Source organism: Macaca mulatta, chromosome 19 (assembly GCF_049350105.2).
Source record: "Macaca mulatta isolate MMU2019108-1 chromosome 19, T2T-MMU8v2.0, whole genome shotgun sequence".
In the NCBI taxonomy this organism is placed as follows: Eukaryota; Metazoa; Chordata; class Mammalia; order Primates; family Cercopithecidae; genus Macaca; species Macaca mulatta.
In genome coordinates, this window is record NC_133424.1 from 46,254,485 (window position 1) to 46,274,740 (window position 20,256).

General features: G+C 55.7%; 1 protein-coding gene and 1 long non-coding RNA gene across 17 annotated transcripts in view; one reads left to right on the plus strand and one right to left on the minus strand.

Moving 5' to 3' along the window:
- The first annotated feature begins 360 nt into the window (after positions 1–360).
- GRAMD1A (GRAM domain containing 1A) overlaps positions 361–20,256 on the plus strand; it is a 32,220-nt gene continuing 12,324 nt past the window's right edge. For 3 of the 16 annotated variants that reach the window (XM_077982156.1, XM_077982157.1, XM_077982159.1), the window contains exons 1-8: positions 6,284–6,478; positions 15,279–15,510; positions 16,049–16,133; positions 16,254–16,357; positions 16,446–16,541; positions 17,630–17,710; positions 19,366–19,478; positions 19,651–19,801. In XM_077982156.1, the coding sequence (XP_077838282.1) occupies positions 6,471–6,478; positions 15,279–15,510; positions 16,049–16,133; positions 16,254–16,357; positions 16,446–16,541; positions 17,630–17,710; positions 19,366–19,478; positions 19,651–19,801 (870 nt within the window). In that variant the 5' untranslated portion in view covers positions 6,284–6,470. Of the gene's footprint in view, positions 532–1,691; positions 1,989–6,283; positions 6,479–6,554; positions 6,826–15,278; positions 15,511–15,583; positions 15,605–16,023; positions 16,134–16,253; positions 16,358–16,445; positions 16,542–17,629; positions 17,711–19,365; positions 19,479–19,650; positions 19,802–20,256 lie in introns of those variants that run through there. The other 13 variants (XM_015123540.3, XM_015123541.3, XM_015123542.3 and 10 more) reach the window with 12 other exon arrangements.
- Positions 7,040–14,722, minus strand: LOC144337413 (uncharacterized). The gene is made up of 3 exons (XR_013410502.1): positions 14,488–14,722; positions 13,705–14,017; positions 7,040–7,570 (listed from the first exon to the last, which is right to left on the minus strand). It is a non-coding gene; the product is annotated as an uncharacterized LOC144337413 (long non-coding RNA).

The window sequence follows — 20,256 nt, forward strand, 5'->3', positions numbered from 1 at the left end:
GGCGGTATTTTCTGAACTTGGAGGAGCATTCTTGGGGAGTTGGAGTTGGGGGACGCCCCTACGATGTTTGCAACAGCTGAGGACTCCAAACCTGCAGAGTCTGTCCTGAAACAGGTCAGACCTGGGCAGTGGGATGGGAAAGGGGGCCTCTCTGTCTAGGGACCTGGGCTCCAGTGTAGTTGGATGTGCTACACTGTGGCTGGCCACAGACCAACACGAGAGATGGACCACAAGAGGCCTGGGGTAGGTAGCCTATCCTCCCTGTACAGCTAAGAATGGAAGGATGAGAGGGGTTCCTTCTGCCTCCTCCTTAGTACAAGCACCTCCACCTCCATCCCCACTCTGTCCTTTCTCCCAGGAGCAGCTGGCCAGAGAGTAACATGACTCTAGCCGGACATGGTCATGACTATTCCAGCCTGCAAGGTCATGACTCTGGCCCAGCTAGGACTCCTAGGGGAAAGGAAGTGCCTGGTCTACCGCCCTTTCCCTGCAAGTCTGAACCCTGTGTGGACAGGAGGAGGACCCCATAAGGTAGGGGTATTGGGATACTCAGGTGCCTGGGAAGAGCCAGGCCTGGCCTGTAGGGGTCAAGGTCTTTTCCAAAACGGGGGAAACCCTCTCTGGTTCCTGAAGGTCCTCCCTTCCCTATTCCCTGAACAGCTGGGTGCCAAGAAGCCCCTGTCTTGAGGACAGAGAGACTGCAGTCTGGCCTCCCCAGACCCAGGCAGTCTCCAACATCACCGCCACAGCTCAGGAACTGGCCTGGCTTCCTCCCGGGCCCAGAAGGCCCCAGCTGGCCACCTCCCTTTGTTTGTCTCGGGAGGCGTAACTGCTAGGCAGACAGGGAAGGGGAATCCCTGTTCGGCCTGTCTGTCTGTTCAGCCAGCTGTTACCCAGGCCGGGCCTCTGGTGCCCACTGAGGCCTGGCTCCTTCCTGGCCCTTTGTGTGGAAGGGACACAGGGCACGAGTGGGTACAGAGAGCACCCAGGGCTTTCCGAAAAAATTGCCCAGGCCCCCCACAGATGAGATAGGCGCTATGTGGTTCGGTAAACCTCAGTTCCAGCTACAGGCAAATGGGATTAACTGGGCACTTACTGTGTTGGGGCCCTGGCCTAGCGCCTTGCATGTCAGAGCCCTCCAGATACTGTCTGGCCATCCTACGGGGTCCTATCAGGATCTCAAGTTTCCAAAAGAGGAAACAGGCTTGGGGTCATAAGGGAAGGAAGGCAGCAGAGGTGGTAATCCCATGCAGATCTCTCTGACCCCAAGATCATGATCCTTTTTTTTTTTTTTTCCTGAGACAGGGTCTCGCTCTGTTGCCCAGTTTGGAGTGCAGTGGCACAATTATAGCTCACTGCAGCCTCAAATTCTGGGACTCTCATACGATCCTACCGCCTCAGCCTCCTGAGTAGCCAGGGCTATAGGGATGTGCCACCATGCCTAGCTAATTTTTAACTTTTTGTAGAGATAGGGTCTTGCTATGCTGCCCAGACTAGTCTCAAACTCCTGGCTTCAAGTGATCCTTCTACCTCAGTCTCCCAGAGAGCTGGGATTATAGGCATACGCCACTGCGCCTGGTCCCCAACTGTGCTCTTAATCATAGCTCATTTCTCTTAGTGGAGCCACAGGGGAAGGTGGTAAGGGGCTTAAGCAGGAACTCTACCTCTCACCTCTCTTTTCTGTCTCCCAGAGACCACACCGCTTTCCAGACTCTCCTCATGGATGAGGTCCTGCCCCTGATGCCTTGGGAGACCCTGTTGGCACAGGGGAGTCCCCAGGGCTCGCCTGCCCTCCCAGCTGGGCAGCGGAAGCAGCAGCCACAGGGTGACAGGGCCCAGGGCCTGGCCTCTGAGTCCTGGAAGCTCCTGGAAGTGCCCATCATTCACATAACACCATCCAGTGATGGGGAGTCCCCTGCCTGCACCCCAACCCTCCAACGCCGGCAGCAGCTGAGGACGCCAGACCCACAGAGTCCGTCCCAGGACAGGTCAGACTTGGGCAGTGGGACGGGAAAGAGAGTCTCTCTGTCTAGGGAGGGTTCTCTCTGTCAAGGGTGGGTTCCTTGTGGCTGCGGGTCAGAGCGCAACCTTAGTCCCACAGAGCGCTGACTCAAAGCCACGAAACAGATGCACAAACAAAAGGTAAAAACTGAGGGTGTGCATTGGGACAACCAGCTATGAGTGAGCTCAGCTGAGTCCTGCCTAGTAAGAATGGAGGGGAAGCTGGGCGCAGTGGTTCATGCCTATAATCCCAGCACTTTGGGAGGCCGAAGCCGGTGGATCACCTGAGGTCAGCAGTTCAAGATCAGCCTGGCCAACATGGTGAAACCCTATCTTGACTAAAAATACAAAATTAGCCAGCAATGGTGGTGGGCATCTGTAATTCCAGTTATTCAGGAGGCTGGGGCAGGCGGTTCGCTTGAACCTGGCAGGCAGAGGTTGCAGTGAGCCAAGATTGCGCCACTGCTCCATCCTGGGCGACAGAGCAAGACTGTCTCAAAAAACAAACAAACGGCCGGGCGCGGTGGCTCAAGCCTGTAATCCCAGCGCTTTGGGAGGCCGAGATGGGCGGATCACGAGGTCAGGAGATCGAGAGACGATCCCGGCTAACACGGTGAAACCCCGTCTCTACTAAAAAATACAAAAAAATAGCCGGGCGAGGTGGCGGGCGCCTGTAGTCCCAGCTACTCGGGAGGCTGAGGCAGGAGAATGGCGTAAACCCGGGAGGCGGAGCTTGCAGTGAGCTGAGATCCGGCCACTGCACTCCAGCCTGGGTGACAGAGCGAGACTCCATCTCAAAACAAACAAACAAACAAACAAAAAACGAGTGGATGGGTGGAGGGGAACCCCACCCAGTGTTTTTCAAACTGTGGGTCAAGACCCATTTAAGGGCCATAAAACTAATATAGTGAATTGCAATCAGCACTTTCTTTCCTTTTTGAGACAGCATCTCTGTCACCCAGGCTGAAGTGCAGTGGCACGATCTTGGCTCACTGCAACTTCCATCGCTCCCCCCTCCACCCAGTAGCTGGGACCACAGATGTGCACCACCATACCCGTCTATTTTTTTGTATTTTTAGTAGCGACGAGGTCTGACCATGTTGCCCAGGCTGGTCTTGAACTCCTGAGCTCAGGTGATGCACCCTCCTCAGCCTCCCAAAGTGCTGAGATTGTGAGACGCAGCACCCGACTGCAATCAGCACTTCTTTATCCAAATCAGCATAAAATAGAATTGCAAATAACACCATGCATAAGGCCTAGTGAGGGTAAGTGTGGTTTCTTACAACTTCCGTGGCATTATGTGTATTTCTAAGTGCGTGCTGGAAGCCCATGTGAAAGGTATTTCCTGCTATAGATCACAGGCAAAAAAAAAAGGAGCAAGAGAAGAAGAAGAAGAAAACAAAGAAAAAAAGAAAGTTTAAACACAACTTCTGCAAAGAAACACTACCTCTGGTACAAGGAGACAGAAAATGGGAGGTTCAGGGCCATAGGGGGAAGAGGAAAGAACTCTACTGACCCTGAACAGAAGTAGCCACTGTGGTTTCTTCCAACAAGGGACACTCGATAAGAGTTAAAGTTTATGAAGCAGAGCTTTGTGCATGGATGTGGAGAAATTGCAGAAACGCTGATGATGGGGGAGAGCAAGTTGCAAATGAAACAGAGGAAGCCTAATCATGTATCTTTTAAAAAGGACACTGGATAATGGGCGATATTGTTGGTGGATGCCTCCTGATGTAGCAAAAGGACAGAAAAGTGCACAGGGGCCAGGCGTGCTGGCTCACGCCTGTAATCCCAGCACTTTGGGAGGCCAAGGCAGACAGATCACCTGAAGTCAGGAGTTCGAGACCAGCCTGGCCAACATGGTGAAACCCCATCTCTACTAAAAACACAAAAATTAGCCAGGCGTGGTAGCGCGTGCCTGTAATCCCAGCTATTCAGGAAGCTGGGGTGAGAGAATGGCTTGAACCCAGGAGGTGGAGGCTGCAGTGAGCCGAGATCGAGCCACTGAATTACTCCAGCCTGAGCGACTGAGCAAGACCTTGTCTCAAAAAAAAAAAAAAAAAAAAAAAAAAAAGCACAGGAAGGAAACACACTAACTGCAGGGCAGGCAGCAGGCTCCTTGGCGGACACGGGAAGGGAAAGGAGGGATGGGGAGCCAGGCCTTTGGTTGTAACTGTAATCACTTATTTCTTTTAAAACAAGGACCTGAAGCAAAATGGCAAAATGTCCACATCTATTCTATATAGGTACAGGGGACACAGAGGACCGTTATATTTTTTTCCTTTTTTTTTTTTTTTTGAGATGGAGTCTTGCTCTGTTGTCCAGGCTGGAGTGCAGTGGCGTGATCTTGGCTCACTGCAACCTCCACCTCCCGAGTTCAGGCAATTCTCCTGCCTCAGCCTCCTGGGTAACTGGGATTTTAGGCGCAAGTCACTACACCTGGCTAACTTTTTTGTATTTTTAGTAGAGATGGGGTTTCACCATGTTGGCCAGGCTGGTCTCGAACTCCTGATCTCAGATGATCCACCTGCCTTGGCCTCCCAAAGTGCTGGGATTACAGGCATGAGCTACTGCGCCCGACCTGAAATAAATATTCTTTAATTAACAAAGTAAAAGCATTACAGAAGAAACAGACCAAAGAGAAATCTAAAGAGATCAGTTGGATAGAGGAAGGTGGTGGGAGGAGGGCCTCTTTGACATTGGCGGGTGGGAGGCAGCAAATGTCAGATGCGGGATGGGGGGTTTGGGGGATGGGGAGTAGCACGGGAGGTAGGGCATGGCGGGGGTGAGGTGGGGGGGGGTGGTGCTGTCCAAGCAGAGGGAATAGCTGGTGCAAAGGTCTTGGGTAGGAGACAGGAAGGTGCCTGGTGAGTTAGAACAGCGGGAATGCGGGATGGAGGGCATGAGCGGGGTTGGGGGGTGCGATGAGGAGCTGAAGTCAGACAGCTGACAGGGGCCTTGGGTGCCAAGGTGAGGACTTTGCTTTTACCTGGAGTGAGGTACAGCTGGGGCAGAGCTCTGAGCCAGGAGGGTTGTTACCTGACTCAGGTGGTCCCAGGCGCTCTCTGGCTGCAGGTGAGAACAGACAGTAGAGGCAGGGATGGGAGCAGGGAGATCAGGCAGGAGACTGCTGGGATGTCCAGGCAGGAGAGGATGGAGGCTGGGCCAGGGTGTGGGCAGTGGAGGAAGAAGAGTTTAGAATCTGGAGCGATTTGATTTTATACGTGGAGCCCACAGAGTTTGTGACAGATTGGATGTGGTGTGAAGGAAAGGAGAAGGTCAGGAAAGACTCCGAAGTTCTGGGCCTGCCATTCATCAAAATGGAGAAGTCAGGTGGGGTTCTCTTGCAGGAGGAGGGGAAGGGTTGATGTAGAGCGATGGGAAGGGCGTTTTTTCAAAAGAGGCGGGGACAGCGTACCCTGGAGAGCGCTGGGGAGCCACGGCCCGGAGCTGTGAGGTGGGACTCGCATTTCTGAGCGGTTGGGCCAGAAGTCCAGGACACCACGACTCTGACCTCTTGCAGAGTGGGGGACGCAAGTTATGGCGTCAGGGCAGGATCGAATCCAACTCTGCCGGCTACCTACCGGGTGACCCCAAGTCACTTCCCAGCTTACAGGCCGGGCTTCTCCTTCCGTAAAAGGACTGCTTTTGCCCGTTCCTGCGCTGTCCCCGGGAAAAGCCCTTACCACCTAGTCAGTGGGACTCCCAGCACTGGGATGATGAGCCCAAGGTCTCAGCACAGATAAGAGCTAGGGAGGCTGGATTCTGACTTAGTACTTGGACTGGCCGACCGAGACTGGGAAGTCCCTAGAAACGGAGGCACAGGACCTCCTGGGACCAGGAACCCGGGCTCAGAGACTGGGAGAGGGAAGGAGGAGGCCAAAAGGCCCCACCCCTTCCCGCCAGCTTCGGGCTCCCTCCCCAATACACACACCTCAGTTTCCCAGCATCTCCAGTCCTCCCCCACCTTTGCCCCGGCTCTCAGGTTCCTCCTTGGGAGGTCCGGGAGCTCCTGGCCAGGGGCATAGTAGTTGCTGGGGACCCTTTTCTAGGTACTAGGGGAGGTGGCTTTTTGCGGCAGGCAGCTGCCTCCACGATGTTTGGTTTTAATAAAGTCTCTTTGTCTCCTTCTCTGTCTCTCTGCCCCTCTGTCGCCCCTTCTCTGTCCAGTCCCTCTCTCCCCGGCTTCTCCCTCCTTCTAGGCCTCGGCGGCCCCTCCCCGCCTTCCCTCCCGGGCGGGGGGCGGCGCCGTGACGCGGCGGGGCGGGGGAAGGAAGGGGGTGTCGCTGACGCCGCGGCGGCCTCCGGCGGCTCCGGCCTTTTGTGCGGGCGGTTGGGTCGGGTGGGGGCGGCGGCCGCGGAAGGCCAGGCCGGTGCCCTGCGGGGACGCCCAGCGCAGCCCAGCCCCGCGCAGCCCGGCCCTGCCCTGCCCTGCCCTGCGCCCGGGGCGCGCCCGCCGCGCCGCATCCATGTTCGAGTAAGGACCTGGCGGCCGGGGCTCAGGGACCGGGCGCGCCGGGGAGGCCACCGGAGGGAGGGGGCGCCGCGGGCTCGGGGAGGAGGCGGCGCGGCCGCTGCAGAGGTCGGGGGCCTCTGCACGTGGCCCTGGCCGGGGCGATGGAGGTGGGGGCGGGGCAGGGGGCCCCCGGGCGAGGGGTGCAGTTGGGGGGTGGGGCGCGGACGCAGGGCAGGGCCTGAGATCTGGGTCGCCACTGCCGGCCAGCGACGCACTGGATTGCGGGGTTTGGCTGGGGGCCCGCCGGCTCATCTGGCGGGGAGGGCGGCCTGCGGGGAGGGCCCCCAGGCCTGGCACCCCCCTGCCTGGTAAGCGAGGGGTGAACGCGAGGCAGAACTGGGGCTCTGGCCTGGGATGGAGGGAGTATCGGGACCAGCCCAGGCCCACAGGCCGCGGAGCTCTGGGGGCGCCCGGAGCAGCCCCTTCCTGGCTGGGCCCCCTCCCACTGTCCTCGACTGTTGTGGGTCTCGCGGCTGCCGGGGGTGGGGGCTTCCTGCGTCTCCCCCGTGCTTGAGATCATGGGGGGCGGGGGGTCCTGTGTGCTTGGAATTGACTTCTTACTCCCTTTCCGGTCCAGGTGGGCGCATGTGCTTCCGACTCTGAATTGTCTTGCCAGTGTGTGTCCATGTGTCTGGGGCTGCTAGCCTGTAGCAGCTTTGGGCCTCTGATAGGGTTCCTGTGTGTAACTTACCATTAATTCCGACCGCGGCTCTGTATGTTACTGTAAGTTACCTGTGTGTGTCTGGGGTTCCAAGTCTGTGGCTGTGAGCAGCTGGTTGTGTCCGCGTGTCCTGTGTCTCATTCCATCTGTGGCTCCCTGTGCAAATATAAATTACCCCTGTGTGTCTGAGTGTGACGTTGGAGTGTGTGTACGTGTGTCTGGAGCTACTGTGTGTAGCAGCCCTGATCCCTCTTGGGCTGTGTGTGTTTTACCATTAATTCCATCTGTGGCTCCAAACGTCGCTGTAAGTTACCAGTGTGCTTCCCATTGTGACTTAGTGGTGTGTGTACAAGTGTGCCTGGGGCTCCGGGTTCTACCGTGACCCTCTGTGCCTGCATATGCTTGTAATTTAGCTCTGAAACTCTTTTTTTTTTTGAAACAGAGTCTGGCTCTGTTGCCCAGGCTGGAGTGCAGTGGCGCGATCTCAGCTCACTGCAACCTCCGCCTCCTGGGTTCAAGCAATTCTCCAGCCTCAGCCTCCCTAGTAGCTGGGATTACAGGCGCGTGCCACCACGCCTGGCTAATTTTTGTATTTTTGGTAGAGATGGCGTTTCCCCACATTGGCCAGGCTGGTCTTGAACTCCTGTCCTCAGGTGGTCCACCCGCCTCGGCCTCCCATGGTGCTGAGATTACAGGCATGAGCCACCGTGCCTGGCTTGAAACTCATTTAGCTCTGTGTGCCAATGTAAGTTACCTGTGTGTGTCCATTTGTGACATTGTTGTGTGTCTGGGGCTCTGTGAGTGTGACTGTAACTTACATCTGATTCCATCTTTGTGTGAACATTCCCTTGTGTATCCCTTTGTGACGTACTGAGTGGTACCTAGGCCTCTCTGTGTACAGCTGAGACCCTCTGTGGTTTTGTGTGTGTGTGTGAACAGTGTGAGACCTCTTGTGGCTCTCTGTGGGCTTGGGACCCTCCCTTCTAAGATCCTGGGAGTACCTAGGGCACTTTGGAGGGCATAATGATAACTGACGATGTCCACCTGTTACAGTTAGTATAGCATGTGCCACACATTATTCCACTACCTGGCCGCTGTGTCCTCGAGATCCACACCCCGCTGGGCTGCATTATTCCCAAGTCCTGCTTGACTGTGCGAGCGCCCGGGCTCTCCACCAGCGACAGCCACTGACACCTCCACCTCTTGCCACTGTATTTTTTCTTTTTCTTTTCTTCTTTTTTTAGACGCAGTCTTGCTCTGTCGCCCAGGCTGGAGTGCTGTGACACGATCTCGGCTCACTGCAACCTCCGCCTCCTGGGTTCAAGCGATTCTCCTGCCTCAGCCTCCCGAGTAGCTGGGATTACAGGCGCTTGCCACCACACCTGGCTAATTTTTGTATTTTTAGTAGAGATGGGGTTTCACTATGTTGGTCAGGCTGGTCTCGAACTCCCGACCTCGAGTGATCCACTCACCTCAGCCTCCCAAAGTGCTGGGATTACAGGCATCAGCCACTGTGCCCAGCCCCTTGCCACTTTAGAAGTAGCCTTTGCTCTGTCTTCCCTGCCAGACAGTGAGCCCCATGCAGGCACAGGGACAACTTAGTGGGGATGTTGGCCGACCGTGGGACCTGATTTACCTGGGACTATGTATGTGTCACCTGGGGTCTTTTGGGACCAGTCTCACAGTATGGCTGTCTTCAGCTCTTGGCTGAGATTTCCTCCTGCCTGTGTGTGTGAATATAATTTATCGGGGACTTTCTGTGGGTCGCTGTTTGTTTCTGTGACCCTCTGCAGCTCTGTGTCTGTGTGTACACATGCATGTGTCTGGATAACTTTTCTGGGAAATTGCCATGTAACTGTAGCAGACTAGCAATGCTGCAGGTGTGTGTGTGTGTGTAATTTGTGGCTCTCTGTAGCATACCTGTGATGCTGTTGCTCTGTGCGTGCGTGCGCACGTGCACATGAGAGAGAGGAAAGAGACTCCTTGCAATTGTAGGGAAATGCAGTTTACCCCTGACACCTACTGTGTGACTCTCATCATCGAGGTTCCCATTTATGCACACCTGTGGATGCATCTGCCCTTTTCTGATCAGAGGCAGCTCTAGGCCCATTGGGGCCTAGGAAGTTGGAGGTCAGGTGCCTGCTGTAGCAAAACCCCATCCCTTCCGAGTCTCCCCACCCCTATAACTGCCCCCAGGCTCCTCCCTTCACTCTGCCTTCAGCTAGCCGGGTTAGGCAACCCCAGGGCCCGCCCTTGAGTACTTCCTCTTTGCCCAGCCCTGGAGCAAAAACTGGGGGCGTGGTCCTTGCCCTGTCTGTGTGCCTTGAGCCTCTCCTCAAGCTTCCTTCCCCCAGGCCCTGCCCCTAGACCTGTGGTTGTGGGAAAGTAGGGCAGGTCTGTGTTTCAGGCTAGAGGGCTGAGAAAAGCAGACAGGGGAGGATGTGGTCCCTGATACTTAAGAGTCCCTCCCTGCTCACCAGTGCTGTCTGGGTGAAGCCAAACTCCCGACCAGGATCACCAGGCCTGTGCACCTCCGCTGCTCCCCCAGCCCCACTGGCCACCTCACTCATGCTCAGACCTGCCAGGCTCAGTCCTGTCCCTGAACTTGATGTTCTGCACCTGGAACAGTCTCCCAGCCTTTGCCACATCTGTTCTTTGTCCTCAGGTGAACAAGTGGGCTTTGTTCAGGGAGGCTTTTGCTGACTCTTACTAAAGAAATTGGTTGGGCACAGTGGCTCATGCCTTTAATCCCAGCACTTTAGGAGGCCAAGGTGGGAGGATCACTTGAGTTCAGGAGTTTGAGACCAGCCTGGGTAACATAGCAAGACCCCACCTCTACAAAAACTTTAAATTTCAGCTAGGCGTGGTGGTGTGAGACTGTAGTCCCAGCTACTTGGGAAGCTAAGGCTGGAGGATTACTTGAGCCCAAGAGTTCGGTCCTGGAGTGACCTGGGAGGCTGAGGCTTGAGAATTGCTTGAGCCCAGGAGTTCGGAGCTGCAGTTAACCATGATTTCGCCAGTGTACTGCAGTGACAGAGTGGGTGACAGAGTATGACCCTGTCTCTAAAAAAAATTTTAAAAGCATCTCTGCCCCCCTAGTTGTCCCATCCCTTGTCTCTGTGGTCCTCAAACTTGAATGTGCATCAGCATCTCTGGCCCCACCCCAGTTCTGATTCAGGAGGTTGGGAGTGGTCCTGGACTCTGCCTTTTGAACACCTTCCAAGTCCTGCCTGCTGCTCTCTGGGGACCATTCTGAGCAGCATTGTTTTATGGCGTTCACCAGTGTCTGAGGTCGCCATCCCTGCTCATTTGTTTTCTTACTGATGGTCTGTGTTTCCCTGTTACAGCATCAGGTCCCTGCAGGCAGGGACTTGTATTGGCTTTGCTCACTTCCTTGTGGCAGGTGCACGGTATGTAGAGGTGACAGGCTGGAGTTGAGGGTCAGTCATGGAGGCTCCTAACATCAGGCGTAGTGCTTGTGAGGTCCCGGTCAGGGTCAGCAGAGCGTCATGGACAGTGGTGCACTGGGCTGGCAGCCGGGCCGTACACTCCATTTTAGTCCGCCAGTCCCCGCGGGAGGGGAAGCAGCATAGTTAAACCAGGTGCCTTTCAGGTACTGGGCTTTGTGGATTCGCCTCACCTCCATCTCTGTGCAACCCTAGGAGGTGAGCACTGTAATTCTCATCATACCCAAGAGGAAACTGAGGCACAGGAGGCTTCAGACACTGGCTCAGGGTCACATGGAAAGGACGTGGCTGTACTTGACTGGAAGCTCCTTGGACCGTGGGGCCCACACTCCAGGCTGCTGCCCCGGAGACCTGCGGGTCCAAGGAGTCGTGCACCTGCTGGACCTAAGTTCTATGAGGGGTGGGGGAGGAGGGCCGATCACCCAGGCCATCCTCAACAGTAAGTGCTCACGGAGCACCTCCTGTGCGCCAGGCCCTGCTCTAGGTGATGGGGACACTCACATCGTGGGTGGGGGGTGTGGTGGGGAGAGATGGATAAGAACTAGGGGAAATACTGAAGGTCCCGGGAGGCAGCAGGGAGATGCGCTTTGCAGAAAGAGAGCAGGGAGGAGGGGGATCGGGAGGGCGGGGTAGGGGGTGTTAAGTAGGGAGGTGGGGAAGGTGTCCACTGAGCAGAGACCTGAGGGAGGTCGGGGAGCCCTGTGGATGTGGATGTCTGGGAGGAAGGGCATTTTGAGCAGAGGCACCGGCCAAGGCAGGAGCTGGGAGAGGGAGTGCAGGGCTGATGAGGGCAGAGAGGGACCAGGCAGGAGGGCCCTGATGGACTTAGGTGATCCCCGGCTCCCTCCGACTGCAGATGGGGGCAGGGACGGGAACAGGGAGACCAGGGAGGAGGCTGCTGGGATGGCCCAGGGGAAAAGCAGTGGCCTGGGCCACTGGCTATTTAATTATTTTATTCATTTATTTTATTCCACACGTTTATTTTACAAGTGTTACATTGTAAGTGTTGCCTACCCTGCATCCTGTCCCACACTGTGCTGGGGACAGAGCAGTGACCCACAGACCCATGAGGGACTTGGACCTGTCGTCGGAGAGTGACGGCCCAGAGTAGTCTGGGATGGGAGCTGCCCAGGGGACTGTGGGGTCACGAATGAGCCAAAGTCCTGAAGGCAAATAAGGATTTGCTAGACAAAGAAAAACTATGGTCTGGACAGACAGAATGGCATATATTAAGGCTTGGAGTTAAGAGAGACAACTTTGAGTTGCCCCAGGTGGTGGAGGGAATCCCACCTGCACCCCAGAATACATCGAGGCCCCCAAATGGGAATCCTGCCTTGAAATATACCAAGCCTGTGGCCAGGTGCAGTGGCTCACACCTGTAATCTCCTAGCTCTTTGGGAGACTGAGGCAGGTGGACTGCGTGAGCTCAGGAGTTCGAGACCAGCCTGGGCAACGTGGTGGAACCCTGTCTCTACTAAAATACAAAAAATTAGCCAGGCGTGGTGGTGGGTGCCTGTAATCCCAGCTACTCGGGAGGCTGAGGCAGCAGAACTTGAACCTGGGAGGTGCAGGTTGCAGTGAGCTGAGATAGTGCCACTGCACTCCAGCCTGGGTGACTCTTTGTCTCCAAAAAAGAAAGAAAGAAAAATAAGCCAGGCCTGTATCCTACGGCAAGTGGTTTGCCGCTTGGAGCTAGTTTCCTCCTCTGTAACGCAGGCATGGTTAATAGTATCAAAGGCACCGGCTTGAGAAATAATACAGTTAATCATACGGAGAGCTTGACATAGTTCCTGATAAGGAGTCAACAAAGAATGTCCTTTTAAGGTTCCCGACGCCATCCCCACAGTCCTTATTACAGTTCGTGTTTGCACAGTCAAGTTGGGAGTGTCCTGTTTGTTCAGTGTCTGCCTCCCCACCAGAAGGCTCATTCCCCAAGGGCAGGGGCTGTGTCCGGCGGGCTCTGCTGATGCCAGTTCCAGCCAGCGTGCAGATTACTCATTTAGCCTCCGGTGTTTATTGAGCATTTGCTTTGTGCCTAGAGTTTTGGGCTGTAGGGACCCGGTGGTAACCAAGACCTCCTGAAGGTCACAGTCTGGGTAGACAGTAAACAAACAATAAATAAGCAGGACACTCCAGATAACCTGAGGTGTGGCAACGGAGGTGACTGCCTTAGGCTGGATAATGGGGAAGGAGAGCATTTGAGCTGAAGAGGACAGAGCCAGTGATGCCAGGCCATGGAAGGACATTCAGGTGGAGGGACTACTAGTGTGGAGGCCTTGGCATGGGAATGAGGTTGGAGAGCTTAGGGACAAAAGCAGGCTGGGATGGCCAGGGTGGAGGGAGGACAGGGAGAGGGAGGACATGAGGTCAGCGAGGTTCCAGGGCCAAATCACCACACCAGGGTGAGGTCTCTGCTTTTACCTGGAGTGAGATGCAACCAGGGCAGGGCTCAGACCTGACTGAGACAGTTACAGGCCCCCTCTGGTTGGTGGACACCAGGGAAGAGGCTGCTGGGATGTCCAGGCTGGAGGTGATGGAGGCTGGAGCAGGGAGAAATGGGTATAATAAAAATAATGGATGCCAGGCACGGTGGCTCACACCTGTAATCCCAAAATTTTGGGAGGCTGAGGCGGGCGGATAACCTGAGGTCAGGAGTTCAAGACCAGCCTGGCCAACATGGTGCAACCCCGTCTCTACAAAAATTAGCCAGGCATGATGGTGGGTACCTGTAATCTCAGCTACTAGGGAGGCTGGGGCAGAAGAATCGCTTGAACCTGGGAGGCAGAGGTTGCAGTGAGCTGAGATTGTGCCATTGCACTCCAGCCTGGGCGACAGAGCGAGACTCCATCTCAAACTAAAAATAATACGGGCGGATCACGAGGTCAGGAGATCGAGACCATCCTGGCTAACATGGTGAAACCCCGTCTCTACTTAAAAAATACAAAAAACTAGCCGGGCGAGGTGGCGGGCGCCTGTAGTCCCAGCTACTCGGGAGGCTGAGGCAGGAGAATGGCGCGAACCCGGGAGGCGGAGCTTGCAGTGAGCTGAGATCCGGCCACTGCACTCCAGCCTGGGTGGCAGAGCGAGACTCCGTCTCAAAAAAAAAAAAAAAAGGAAATAGGGCTGGGTGCAGTGGCTCACACCTGTAATACCAGCACCTATGGTAGTGTCCAAAGTGGGAGGATCACTTGAGGCCAGGAGTTTGAGAACAGCCTGGGCAACATAACTAGACCCTATCTGTACAAAAATGTTTTAAAAATAAAAAAGCTGATGCGGGGGGGTGCACCCGTAGTCCCAGCTACCCGGGAGGCTGAGGCGGGAGGATCTCTAGAGCCCAGGAGCTCGAGGCTGCAGTGAGCCATGATTGTGCCACTACACTCCATCCTGGGTGACAGAGCGAGACCCTATCTCTAAAAATAAAAATAAGAATAAATAATGGAAATAGATTTTGAAGTGAGAGGTGAGGAAAATAAATTAAGAAAGATGATTAGGGTTTAGCTCCAACAACTGAGTGGAAAGTTGCTGTTCAATACATATTTGTTGTATGAATTAGGAAGTTAACATATTTGTTGTATGAATTAGGAAGTTAATAGCAGGTATAGGCCAGGCATGGTGGCTCACGCCTGTAATCCCAGCATTTTGGTAGGCTGAGGTGGGCACATCACTTGAGGTCAGGAGTTTGAGACCAGCCTGGCTGACATGGTGAACCTGTGTCTCTACTAAAAATACAAAAATTAGCCAGGCATGGTAGTGTGATCCTGTAATCCCAGCTACTCGGGAAGTTGAGGCAGGAGAATCACTTGAACCCAGGAGGAGAAGGTTACAGTGAGCTGAGATCACACCACTGCACTCCAGCCTGGGCGACAGAGCGAAAAACTCCGTCTCAAAATAAAACAAAACATAGCAGGTGTCGTCGTCGAGAGCTCTCTATGCCACAGTCTGAGATAATTACTTTATGTGGGCTGGGCATGGTGCTTGTAATTCCAGCACTTTGGGAGGCTGAGGCCAGAGGATTGTTTGAGGCCAGGATTTTGAGACCAGCTTGGGCAACTTAGGAAGACCCCATCTCAAAAAAAATTAAAGTGGGCTGGGCATGGTGGCTTGCACCTGTAATCCCAGCACTTGGGAGGCCAAGGTGGGCGGATCGTTCGAGACCAGCCTGGCCAACATGGTGAAACCCCATCTACTAAAAATACAAAAGTTAGCCATGTGTAGTGGCAGGAACCTGTAGTCCCAGCTACTTGGGAGGCTGAGGCAGGAGAATCAGTTGAACTCAGGAGGTGGAGGTTGCAGTGAGCCGAGATCATGCCACTGACGCCAGCCTGGGCGACAGAGCAAGACTCTGTCACAAAAAATAAATAAAGTAAAATAAAGGAAGTGCTTTACATGTCCTGATGTGTTTAAGCCCCAAAACAACCAGATGAGGACATGTATTTATTATCCCTGGATTACTGATGAAGTAACCGTAGCACAGGGACGTTAAGGAGCATGTTCTGAGTCTCACTGCTGGGAAGAGGAACGGGATGGCTGGGTGGATGGGTGTGTATTCGGGTGGGCCTCTGAAAATAGGCCTGTCCCCGAACCCCAGCCTGTTTCTTCCAGTTAACACTTCTCTTCCTCTTCCTGCCCCCAGCACCACACCCCACTCCGGCCGGAGCACGCCAAGCAGCTCCCCATCGCTCCGGAAGCGGCTGCAGCTCCTGCCCCCAAGCCGGCCCCCACCTGAGCCAGAACCAGGCACCATGGTGGAGAAGGGGTCGGATAGCTCCTCAGAGAAGGGTGGGGTGCCTGGTACCCCCAGCACCCAGAGCCTAGGCAGCCGGAACTTCATCCGAAACAGCAAGGTTGGTGCAAACCCAGGTCGGGTGGGGAGAGGGCTGGGGGGGAGCTGGCCGGTGATCTAGGGGCTCATCCTGACTCCTCTCCTTTCCTTTGCAGAAGATGCAGAGCTGGTACAGTGTAAGTGTCTGGGCAAGGGGCTTGCTGGAGGGTTGGGAGGACAGGGTGCTGGGCCAGGAGCCCCAGGCTGCAGCAGTCAAGGAGTGCGTGCTGAGATGGAGTGGGTGCAGACCTAGGGTCACATTCTGTGCTGTTATTTATGTGCTGTGTGACCTTGGGTGAGTTACTTAACCTCTCTGGGCCTCTCTCTGTCCTTGAGAAACAGCTCCACCTTACAAGGCTGGAGGGAACATTGAATGAGTCAGTGATGCTGGTGGGTGCTTGGTGCAGGGCCTGGCTTACGTAAGAAATCTGTAAATGGCAGCTGTCACTGCGGTTACTGGTGTGTTGTGTGCATTGGAATCTGTCAGGGACTTAAGAGGCTGAGGGGGTTCCAGGAGCTTTGTGGGGCAGAATTGGGAGTGTGAACCCCCATCCAGATTCTCACCTCCCAAACTTCCTCAGATGCTGAGCCCCACTTACAAGCAGCGTAATGAGGACTTCCGGAAACTGTTTAGCAAACTGCCCGAAGCAGAACGCCTCATTGTGGGTGAGTCCCGGACCCCCAGTCCCAGCTCCTAGCCTGGCCCTGTGACTCCCTGCCAGCCCGCGGGCGCCAGCACAGCCTCGTGACTCGGGTGTCCTCCTGTCTCTCTCCGACCACTCTCAGATTACTCCTGCGCCCTGCAGCGCGAGATCCTGCTCCAGGGCCGCCTCTACCTCTCCGAGAACTGGATCTGCTTCTACAGCAACATCTTCCGCTGGGAGACCACCGTGAGCCCACGGCGGGGCGGGGTGCAGGGGCAGGGGCCCTCACGTCCAGGCCCCACCCCGCTCCTATTGATCATTCTGCTGTCCTCAGATCTCCATCCAGCTGAAGGAAGTGACATGCCTGAAGAAGGAAAAGACGGCCAAGCTGATCCCCAATGCCATCCAGATCTGTACAGAGAGCGAGAAGGTGACGGAGGACCCGGTGACGGGACCACGCGGTCCCCCCTCTCAGCAGGCCGCCTCCCCCAACCATGCAGAGCCCCGTTTGTGCTGCATCCTGAGTTCTCTCCGTGCTGTCCCCTTCTTTCTGTTCTCCCGGCCCAGGCGCCCATCACCCCTGACCTGATCCCTGCACCAGCCTTTCCTCTCTTTCCCTGCAACCTGTCACCTCACACAGCTGCTCAGGAACAGCAGAAATAGTAAAACTCTTCCATGCATGTGGCACCTCAGCCGCCCCTCCCTTCGTAAGTCTCCCCTGATGCTGTGTCCTGTCCCTGTCATTGTGGCCTCATGTCCGTTGGTTGCAAGATGGCTTTCTCACCAGCGGTCCAATAAGAAGGGGGACAGGTGTAGGGGACACTTCCCAGCAGACTTCCCTTTGTGTTTTGTTGGTTAAAAGTGGATCTGGCCAGGTGCAGTGGCTCATGCCTGTAATCCCAGCATTTTGGGGAGGCTGAGGTGGGAAGATTGCTTGGGTCTAGGAGATCGAGGCTAGCCAGGGCAACATAGTGAGACCCTGTCTCTTAAAAAACCCCCAAAAATTAACCGGGTGTGGTAGCACACACCTGTAGTCCCAGCTACTCACTCAGGAGGCTAAGACGGGAGGATGGCTTGAGCCCAGGAGGTTGAGGCTATAGTGAGCCGGGATCACACCACTGCACTCCAGCCTAGGTGACAAAGCCAGACCCTGTCTCAAAAAAAAAAAAGAAAGATCAACTGACCATTCTTAGTGGCAAAGGAGGCTGGGAAAGTTCCCTGGGCTTCCTCCATCATATCCCAGCCTCTCTGGGCTGACCCTGTCTAGAGATGCATCTGTCCCCTCCCTGGACTGGGAACTCCAAGGACAGGGCCAGCGGCCGTCTCCCCATCCCAGTGATTCCGGCATTGTCCAGCGCAGGGCTGGGCGCAGGACAGACGTTCTGTGGAACTAATGCAGAGGTGAATTAGTGGATTCACGGGGACAAAGATGTGGCATCAGCGCAGATGAGGGTGCCGCTTCTCCTCTGTCCTGGTCTCTCCCCAGCCTGCTCACACCTCTGTCTCTCTCCCTGACAGCATTTCTTCACTTCCTTCGGGGCCCGTGACCGCTGCTTCCTCCTCATCTTCCGCCTCTGGCAGAATGCGCTGCTTGAAAAGGTGGGCCTGGGTGAGGCCTGGGTGGGGATGGGGAGTTCCCAGGGGGTTCATGGAGCCAGGGACCCCAGAACTTGCCAAGCTGTAGGCAGCCCAGCTCTTCTCCATGGGCACCAGGCCCGGTGCCCCTGCAGCTCCTCCCTGGGCCCCGCCTGACCCTGAAGCTGAGTCTCTGGCAAAGGGACATGAATTGGTGTAAACCGTCATAATTCTTCCCTGGGGCTGGGAATGATTTTCACCCTGAAGGAAGTCCAGGTTCCGCTGGCAGTGGGGGAGCGTGGAGCGTGGATAGAGGTTGGGTGGTCATCATAGGATACCGGCTATGGCTGGCCCACAGCACCTCAGAGAGCCCCAGCCCCGTCCTCTGGCTGAGCGGCACTCACGTGCTGCCTTCTCAGAGGCTCCGATCTCCCTGGGGCAGGCAGGCGTGCTGAGGGTCCCATTCAGCATCCTGAGAGGGACAGAGCACAGTCAGACCCTAAGGAGGACAGGGCAGATCCCCGGAGTTCCAGCTCCATCCCCTGGGGCAAGTGATTGAACCCCATCTGTCAAATGGGAGCCATCCCCACTTCACAGCACCCAGAATTGTGCCCAGAATATATACTCAGTCATGTCAGCTCTTAGGAGCAGAGTAGCCCAGAGTAGGGTCACATCTCAGCACTGCCACTTCCTGGCAGGACCTTGGCATGTCACCTTGCACTTCTCAGCACCATTGTCTTAAAAGGATGATGAGGTTAGCACCTAATTTCCAGATGGTTATGAAGACACAGTGAGTTAGCACATCTGTAAAGACCTTAGAAGAATGCGCCTAGTTGACAAGGCAGCAAATGTCTGCTGCTATGATCACTTACTGTTATCTGTCATCACTGTCATTCAGCCACTCTGACCGTGGGTGGGTGAAAGCCCAAGGCTCCTGAGGACACTTGGGAAGAGATTCGGGGAGCCGGGATGGCATAGGGGTGGGAGCCTCAGCCCTGGAGTCTGGCAGGGCTTGACCAAGTCACTTGGTGACCTTGAGCGCATGACTTTCCCTACATGACTTCCCCTTCCTGGGCCTCCATATTCTCTGTAAAAATGGGAACATTCATGGCTGGGCGCGGTGGCTCATGCCTGTAATCCCAGCACTTTGGGAGGCTGAGATGGGCAGATCATGGTGCCCACGAGGTCAGGAGTTCGAGTCCAGCCTGGCCAATGTGATGAAACCCCATCTCTACTAAAAATGCAAAAATTAGCTGGGTGTGGTGGCGGGCACCTGTAATCCCAGCTCCTTGGGAAGCTGAGATAGGAAAATCACTTAAACCCAGGAGGCAGAGATTGCAGTGAGCTGGATCATACCACTGCACTCCAGCCTGAGCGACAGAGCCAGACTCCATCTCAAAAAAATAAAATAAAAAAAAGTTATTAAAAAAATGGGAACATTTTCTGGCCAGAGTATTGTGGGGACTTGGGAGGTGGGAGGTTTGAGTTCTGGGCGCAGGGCCTGGAGGGGCTGTAGCAGGGGTTTCCTGCTTGCTGGGGCCAGGTCTGGTGCGGGAGATCGTGGCTGCCTCCTTGTGGAAGCCAGGGGAACTGCAGAGGCCGAGGGCTGGTGGGGAATCTGGTGGGCCGGGCTCTGGCTGGGGTGAGATGGAAGCCAACCCCAGATCCTGCCTCCCCAGACGCTGAGTCCTCGCGAGCTCTGGCACCTGGTACATCAGTGCTATGGCTCAGAGCTGGGCCTCACCAGTGAGGATGAGGACTATGTCTGCCCCTTGCAGCTGAACGGTTTGGGGTGAGTTGGAGGTCAAGGGAGGTTGAAGGGTTCAGGGGAGAACTGGACGGCCAGCGTGCAGAGTTACTGGAGTGCTGGGGGGCTTGAGGTGGTGGTACGAAGTCTGGGGGATTCAGGAGGGTGTGTGGGGTCTCAAGGACACAGCAGTCCTGCTTCCTCCCCTTCCCCACAGGGCCCCCAAGGAAGTGGGAGATGTGATCGCCCTGAGCGACATCACCTCCTCAGGGGCAGCTGACCGAAGCCAGGAGCCAAGTCCAGTGGGTTCGCGCCGTGGCCGCGTCACGCCCAACCTTTCCCGAGCCAGCAGCGACGCAGACCATGGGGTGAGTGGTGGGGTGGAAGCGGGGTGGGATACTGATAGGAAGAGACAGGAGGGTTGGGGGGGGTGCAGTGGGAGAGGGACAGGGGAGGCCTGGATGGAGTGATGGGATGGGGAGGGGAAGACGGGCATGGAACAGATAGGAAAAGAGAGACAGGGAAGAGAGGGGACAGACAGAAAGGACAGAGGGGTGGGAGATGGGTGGATAGATGAAGCAGCAGACAGACAAACAGGACAGGTAAGAAAGCTTATGGCCCGGGCATCTGAAACAAGCCTGGCAGGGGCTGAGAGGGGCCCTCATCTGGGTGGCCCCAGGCCACTCGCAGCTCAGCCACGAGCCCTCGGTGCACACACCACCCAGGGTCTGCACAGGCTCTGGAATCCTTGTGGCCAGTGTGGACTTGGGAGCCCTGGGGCTGGGATGGAGGTGGCCAAGGCTGCATCAGGCATTTCTCTGCA